Here is a 7555-nt window from a genome sequence, read left to right on the forward strand (position 1 = left end):
CGGAAATTCATAAACCTATCCAAAACTCAATCCAAAATTCCATAACTCACTTCAATAAACTCCCCTTAATATTCCAAATTTAACAACATTAAAATCTCCCAACCGGCGGCGGCTCCGCCGGCAGCGGCGGCCGGAGGTCAATTCCGGCGACCTCCAAAACCTATGAAATTTTAACAGCATCTTCCTCTCATCAAGCTCTACAACTTTCATAACTAGCACAAACACCAATTCCAAGCCTAACTAGGGCAATCGACTAAAAACATCAAAAACACCATAAAACTTCCACCTCAAATTTCTCCTTACCTAGCTCAAGAGGGAGTGAGTCCTTTTAGGGCAAGGTTGCTGGGTTGGAGGGCTACAAAACCATACCAAGCTTGCCCGGATTGGTGACCGGAGGAGGAAGTTCCGGCGAAGGGAAGGTTTGGACAGTCGGACCTTACGGGCGGCACCGCTCACTCACGGCGACGCTAGGGGGGCTGCTACCGGCCTAGAATGGAAGCTGGGAGGGAGACCGACCGAACGGGACCGGTCCGGCGGCGAACGGAGGTCGGACGGCGGCGGGAGGACGGCCGGAAGTTTGCTGGGTGTAGAGAGAAGAAAATCGGGTGGGAGGAGAAGAAAAAATCGGGAGGGAGGGAGAAGAGAAAGAAGAAGAAATGGGTTGGGCTCGGCCCAGCCGACCCAACACCCCTTTTAACCCATAATTCTAAAATTCAACACCCCGAAAAATAATACCCGAATAAAAATTACCTTTTACTAGCTAAAATTTACTATTTTTACCGTCATCGTATTTTCCTCATACGAATAATCCTCCGCACATAATCGTCCCCGAAACCCCTCTAGGGACCAATTAAACTATTTACTCAATGATCGAGACGGTAAAATTCTTATTATAATCACGCTAGTAAATAAGGTAAAAATATAAGGGTCGGGATGTGACACGAAGAAGCAAAAGAAAAGAAAACACTCATATGCAAAGACAACGATTGACCAGACGCACGGCTACATGACGCGTCTGTCTCATCTAAGAATCTCTCCTCAAATACTACAACTAAATATACCTCATTTACGATTGCAACCTTATCTCTATGTACTATCGATGAAGCATGGACAAATTAAGTGTGGAATTAATGGACCATGCTAATTGATCTCTAATGGGCAAACACTGCTTAAACAAGCCTAGCTACATCACACATAGTGATCCGGTAGACCGAATTTCTAGACAAGCCTGGGTTTCAACTTTGAACAGTTCAATCAAGAAATGTACAAAAAGATGAAAGAGATTTTGTCTTCTAGATAACGAGAACAAAAATTGAAATGAAAATGGAAAAGAGGATTAAAACTTTTTAACTAGGAATCATGTTTTACCACAACAGCAATTTTCTCTATTCTCTAACTACCTATAACTAACTAGAACAAATCTCCTAGTCACAGACTTTGGATCAGATTTTTAGTGAGTAGTAGTTGAAAGAACAATTAGTTGTAAAATTAAACCTACATGTTTTACCTACTTTCCAATTCCATGACCTCAAACATATCAAAACAATGATCAATAAAAAAAATAACAAAAAAATTAATTTACTTTTTAACCGCATAACCAACTTCCTTAAATGAGTCCATTTTAACTGAACTGTAAGCCGTTACGGGTGACGACACTATCACTTCCACAGTTTTCAACCCACACCGAATTCCCGCCGTAACGGTGCCCTCTCCGTTTTGTCAGTTGCTGTGCACTTAATGAGCTCCCTGCTTAGAAACCGACGACCGTTACACCACCTCTCCTCCACTCCAAAATGTAAGAGTGTCATCACCACCGTCAACGCTGAAACAGAGTCATCAGATTGACGGATAAGATGAGCCGTGAAAATTGAAGAGGAAGTTATAACCTCCGATACCAGAAACCAAAACCCACTCCTTAAACCTCGACGATGATGTAAAAAATAAAATTAAAGAAAAATGGGAAAATGGGGAAACGCGTTTCGAAGTTAAATTTCTGTTATGTGAATAAGAGCGGTTTTACGGTTCATGCATGCCAACAACTCCTCCCTTCTTTCATCCAAAACGGTTAAAAATCCTCATCTCCTTCTCTCTTTTCAACTCCATCCCAACAGTTCTTCTTCTTCTCTTTCCTAGTTTACTTTTTCTCTCTGGAAAACTAAGATGAGCGCCGGCGCCGGCGATAACAGAGTGAAGGGGTCGTGGAGTCCACAGGAGGACGCGACTCTGATCAAGCTCGTGGCGGAGCACGGCCCGCGCAACTGGTCATTGATCAGCTCCGGTATTCCAGGTAGGTCAGGTAAGTCGTGTAGGCTGCGGTGGTGCAACCAGCTCAGCCCCGACGTGCAGCACAAGCCCTTCACGCCGGCGGAGGACGCGGCTATTGTTACAGCCCACGCGCTCCACGGCAACAAGTGGGCCACAATCGCTCGGCTCCTTCCTGGACGTACCGACAATGCGATCAAGAACCACTGGAACTCCACACTCCGGCGGAGAAGGCTGGCCGAGTCGAGCTCGACTTCGTCGGAGTCCATGAAGCGGTTGATCGTCGGCGGCGGCGGCGCGGAGCCGGAGATGAAGCGGCAGTGTTTGCGTGGGGCGGAGGAGGAGAGTGGTTTCAAAGCGGTTACGGCGGGAGTGGAGGGCGTGCTGACGTCACTGACGCTGTCGCCGCCTGGGGAGAAAGTGGGAGACGACGTCGTTTTGAAGAGTGAGGAGGAGGAAGTGGAGGAGGAAGAGGAGAATGAGGAGCATCAAGAGGAGGCGGTGGATGACGGGGAGAAATGTACGGTGGAGATGGAGGAGACGTGTTTGATGAGCATGATGCAGAGGATGATAGCCCAGGAGGTGAGGAACTACATCGAGAGCTTACGGGCCGAGAATGGGCTTGCGTTTGGGCTTCAGTCGGCGGTCCATGATCCGAAATGTTGACGGAAGGTTATATCAGAATGTTTAGCTTCAGTCTTTTCGTTTTAGTTCCAAATGGTGTCTTTGAAGTTCTGAAATCGTTGCGTTGATATGTCTCGTATGTAACGCTCGCTTGTTAATGACTAAGAATTGAGTTTCTAATTAGCAATTTGCTAGATCTTTTAGTATAAAATTAACTCAGGTTTCCATAGGATAATCAAGGACAATGCTTAACATGTAGCCTACAACAGCAGGTAATGTTCAAGAACACAAAGGGACTAAATATATGAGCTGCAAGAGTACAAGTTCACCGGACAATTGGACATCACAATACTAAGGTATGATTATCAGGACTTTGTGATACTACAGATACCATCTCTCCTGAACACTGTCGCCTAACTTGGAACAAAAATGCTTCAATCTCAAAAGTTGCAAAGCAATTTCAACAAACAATATAAAACATCTCTAATATCCAAAGGAAATGGTAAAACTACTGATTTCTAAACAATGCCTTCTGAAATGGAGATACCGTATATGGTAATGTGCTAAGATCCTAAGCTGACTCGATCAGACTAAAACCATAACAGACTTGGGTCTTATTTTTTAAAAATGGCAAGCATTTACAAACTTTTTATTTCTGTTCAACAGGGAGTAGAGAACATATCAAATGAACTCATATATAAAAAACAATACCCACTCAATGGTATGCCTCTAAAAGCTAGGGAGATACGACCCCAAAACATGAGGCTGAACAAGACTCTAAAACTACCAGCATATCAAAAATGAACGATGTGCTCAGAGCCTTGGACAAACAAAGAACATTAAAATCCTCTATCATAACAAAGGAATGACACGCTCAACACTGGTAGTTCGATGCACATCACAAACCAATTAATGGAACCAATCTTCAATTCATATAGCTGTCACAGCAAAGATGAGATAGCTAACCATCTATCAACATAACCACCACACTATCATAACAGCACAGCGCATTCAGTGATCAACCCCTTAAAGCTAGGCAGCAAAGACTCTGGACATGAGGCTGAACAAGAAACAAAGACGCTGTACATGAGGCCAAACGAGACACTAACATCACCAGCAAATAAATATCACGACCTGCTAATTCAAACAAAGAACCTGAAATTCTAATCCTAACAATGGTCATACATGAGACGTCTAAACCTCTAACAACATAACCAGCAAACTATCAGCCCAAATCTCTATATCACATCAAAAAAATCACATTCACAATATAACATCAATCGCAATCAAAAACATAAACACAAACATCAGCCACAAAATAGATATTATAAAGAGCATAACTAGTTCAAATCCGACTGAATTAAGCAAAATGTGTTCAAACACAGTACAAATTTATAAATAGGTTCTACTACAACTGAACTAATCGATGCTGATTACTTGATTAGAAACACGAAAACAAGGAAATTCCGGCCGAGCTGAACTTCGATCGATGACGACGGCGACTACTTGGATCTCTGTCTCATCTTTCGGCGCTTCCTCTTCAACCTCCTCATTCTCTTCTTCTTCCACTGCAACACACCACAAACACAATCATCAACAAAGATAACAACAGAAAAGGAAGAACGATCCACAAAAACACAGGGCAGCGAATCACAAAGAGAGTGACACAGAGAAGGAGGTCTTACCTTGGCCCTCATGGTGTGGCTGAAATGAAATTGGCTATCAAAACCCTAGATGTGCAGAGAAGGCTGCGAAGAATGAGAGGAAGTGATAGCGGCTTTGGGAGGGTCTGGACGTGAGAGCGTTGCGACTATTTATATTGAGGGTGTGAAACCCTAAAAGGCTTTACGACGGCATCGTGGGTTGGGCCTGGTCTTGCTACCCGCCTTTATTTTGATCGAAAATATAGACCCAATAGTTTCACTCTGGGCTGATGGGTTGTCCAACGGACGGATTTTGAAACTACAAAGCATGGTGATTCAAAACTTTTTTGTATACACGGTGTGTAGTATTCGGTGCAATCTTAGTCATCAAAACAATTTAAATGTATTTGTATTATGTGTTCTAAACTTGACCGTTCACATATGTATATATAAATACACGTCGTGACGTTTGATTAGTGATTAGGCTTAAGCATATGTGAAGATTTAACGTTTGCACCTGAATTCGTCCGGTTTAATGAATATATGATTTTGATTCTCTAAAGCCCACACCCGAAGATGTAAATCCTCTATCTTTATGTTTTGATATTTCTTCTTTTTGCTGAGTTCACGAGTTCATCATGTGTCGACTAAGAAATTCATAACGACAGGATATGCGACTAGATAATTACGGACATCCATTATTGGAAATGATACATTTCACTTGAGAAGTCAGCTTTGATGTAGCCCCCTCGTAGTTAGACATATATATATAGCAACTTGATGTGGCTGGACAAGGTGATAGAGACCAATTATGGGTTCGTTTAAATCAAGAAATAAGTTTAGGTTGGATTTAGGTACCACTTGGAAGGGCACCAAATTAATTTTGGCAAACTAAAGGGTTTTGTGTGTCAACAAATACCACTGGCACACCGGGTTGGAAACTTACCTTTGCTAGAAAACATCGACACGTTCGTTTTCCTCCAAAGCAAGAAAACGACTCTGTTTCTGAAAACATTCGTCAAAACCTTAGCGGCCACTTTGAGTGGTGACTTCGCCAGTTGGACCAGTTACACACTTGCATGCATACAACAAACTAGTCGCTAGCTCATCTTAGATTCCACTCATCTTCATATTCAACAAAGCAATATGAACAAGAAAAATGATAACAATTACGTCCAGAAAAGAATCTATACAATCCATCGATCTGTTTCTATTAGAAGATTTAATTTAATTTGCTAGGATGATAAAGAATTATAATTCAAAGTAAATTAAAATAGTATACAATTAGTAGTCATCACTGTACGATGATTTGCAGAGCGTCGTCGGTGTTTGACTGGAGCGACGTGCGGCAGAGGGGGCAACTGGACTGAGCGCTGAGCCATGTATCGACGCAGTCGGAGTGGTAGCAATGGCGGCACTGAGGGAGAACTTTAACCTTCTCCCCGTCTTCGAAAACTCCGAGACATATAGAACACTCACCGCATCCTGCTTCCACGTCGGAGTCGCCGGAGGAATGATACAATATTATAGGCAAACCTCGAATCAGGGCAGCGTCGAGGCCGCGCGGCTTCTGCGGGGGCGCTTCGGAGGAGGAAGATGAGTTGGAGGGGCGGCGGCGGCGGCGGCAGACCCATCTGGTGTAGAGCAAGAAGACGGTGACGAGGAGGACGACTGTGAAGAGGATCACGACGAAGAAGAGGGTTCGGCCCTTGACTTGGAACTCTTTGTCGTCGAGGACGGTGTAGTGGCCGTGAAAGATTCCGGAAGAATCTGGAGTCGACATTAATTAGGGTTTTGGTGGGAGGTTTTTCTGGTGGTGGTTTTTGATTTGGTTGGAAAAGAAGGGTGGTTGTTGATTTATATAGGCAGTGGTGGTGGCGGGATATTATGCTAGCTAGCTAGTAGGGCTACAAGTAGAATCAGCTAGTGGTTTCACACACAGTTCTTGGATGAGTCTGTTTAATTTATAAACGAAAATAAGATAAGTTATTGTAAGAATGTTGCGAGTGGCCAATTTGGGTTTTCACGATTGGGTTTTCACGATTGGAGAGTTCCTTATTTTGACTTGGAAAAGATATTTTCTTTTTCTTTTTTGTAAGTTTATCTTGAAAAGCTTGATCAATTTGTGTCTCTCTTTTTTGTAAGGGCCTCCTTTGATGATTAGTTTTCGAAGGGATAGGGTATGTTTCCGCAGCATGCATGTCTCTTTCTAAGTACTGGACTGCACTATGCGTGATGCACAGACTCAGTTTTGATCTCAGTTCAATAATTGGAAGAGATTCAGCAGTTAAAAAATTGTTGATTGATATGGTAAAAGATACGATTTGGATTGATATATAGCTGTGGTGATTTCTTCTCACGTTACTCGTTTCATTGGAGAGATTTCTTGCCTGCTATTCTCATTGTTCTTTATTGGTTACTGATGCAGAATTGCTTAAAACTAGCTCATGTGTATTGACTGAAGTTTACGTTTACACGAGATGGGAAAGTAAACAAATCTTCAACCTAAAAAAAAAAACTAAATGTGGTGGTAAACCCAACCTTTTGTATATGCAGCTGCCGTTTATTGTACAGTGATCATTTTGATTCAATATGATTATGTTTGATACCAGATAACATCTTCATCAAAAGACCGGAAGACTAAGAATTTGATGATCGCTAATTTGCATGTTTGGATCGAGATGTGTTGTTGTTTTACCACTTCAATTTTTCATTGATCTGCTTTTTGACAAGTAATATATATAGGAGCCTCGTAAGAATGTCACTAGCTGCTTGGATCACAACTTGGTGACTAATTAGTGGTAGCAAACTAGCTACTTAAAGTAGTACACACTAATTAAATTACTAAAAATGTGGAAGAAAATGAATATGATGAATTAATCCAGCCATCCAGATAACGAAAGGTCATATTAATCTTCGAAAGGACGTTTTATATGAGAACTACATATTTCATTTGTTCTATATATCTGATCTATATCTGCATAGTTCATCTTGCAATAGCAAATTGGCAGTTCGATTCAGTATTT

The 7555-nt window shown here is 42.1% G+C and overlaps 3 protein-coding genes across 3 annotated transcripts; 1 reads left to right on the plus strand and 2 right to left on the minus strand.

Moving 5' to 3' along the window:
• Positions 1 to 2160: 2160 nt before the first annotated feature.
• LOC101301444 (myb-related protein A-like) lies at positions 2161 to 2928 on the plus strand. The gene is made up of 2 exons (XM_004308896.1): positions 2161 to 2622; positions 2719 to 2928. The coding sequence occupies exons 1-2, from the start codon at positions 2161 to 2163 to the stop codon at positions 2926 to 2928; spliced, it is 672 nt and encodes a 223-aa protein (XP_004308944.1).
• Positions 2929 to 4196: 1268 nt separating this feature from the next.
• Positions 4197 to 4682, minus strand: LOC101312097 (60S ribosomal protein L41-like). Its single transcript, XM_004307630.1, has 2 exons — positions 4572 to 4682; positions 4197 to 4454 (listed from the first exon to the last, which is right to left on the minus strand). Exons 1-2 carry the CDS (start codon positions 4581 to 4583, stop codon positions 4389 to 4391), a joined length of 78 nt encoding a protein of 25 aa, XP_004307678.1. The 5' UTR covers positions 4584 to 4682; the 3' UTR covers positions 4197 to 4388.
• A 1141-nt stretch (positions 4683 to 5823) lies between these two features.
• Positions 5824 to 6312, minus strand: LOC101301733 (RING-H2 finger protein ATL66-like). The gene has a single exon (XM_004308897.1). The coding sequence runs from the start codon at positions 6310 to 6312 to the stop codon at positions 5824 to 5826; it is 489 nt and encodes a 162-aa protein (XP_004308945.1).
• Positions 6313 to 7555: the final 1243 nt, after the last annotated feature.

The sequence above is a fragment of the Fragaria vesca genome, linkage group LG7 (genome assembly GCF_000184155.1).
Source record: "Fragaria vesca subsp. vesca linkage group LG7, FraVesHawaii_1.0, whole genome shotgun sequence".
Lineage (NCBI taxonomy): Eukaryota > Viridiplantae > Streptophyta > Magnoliopsida > Rosales > Rosaceae > Fragaria > Fragaria vesca.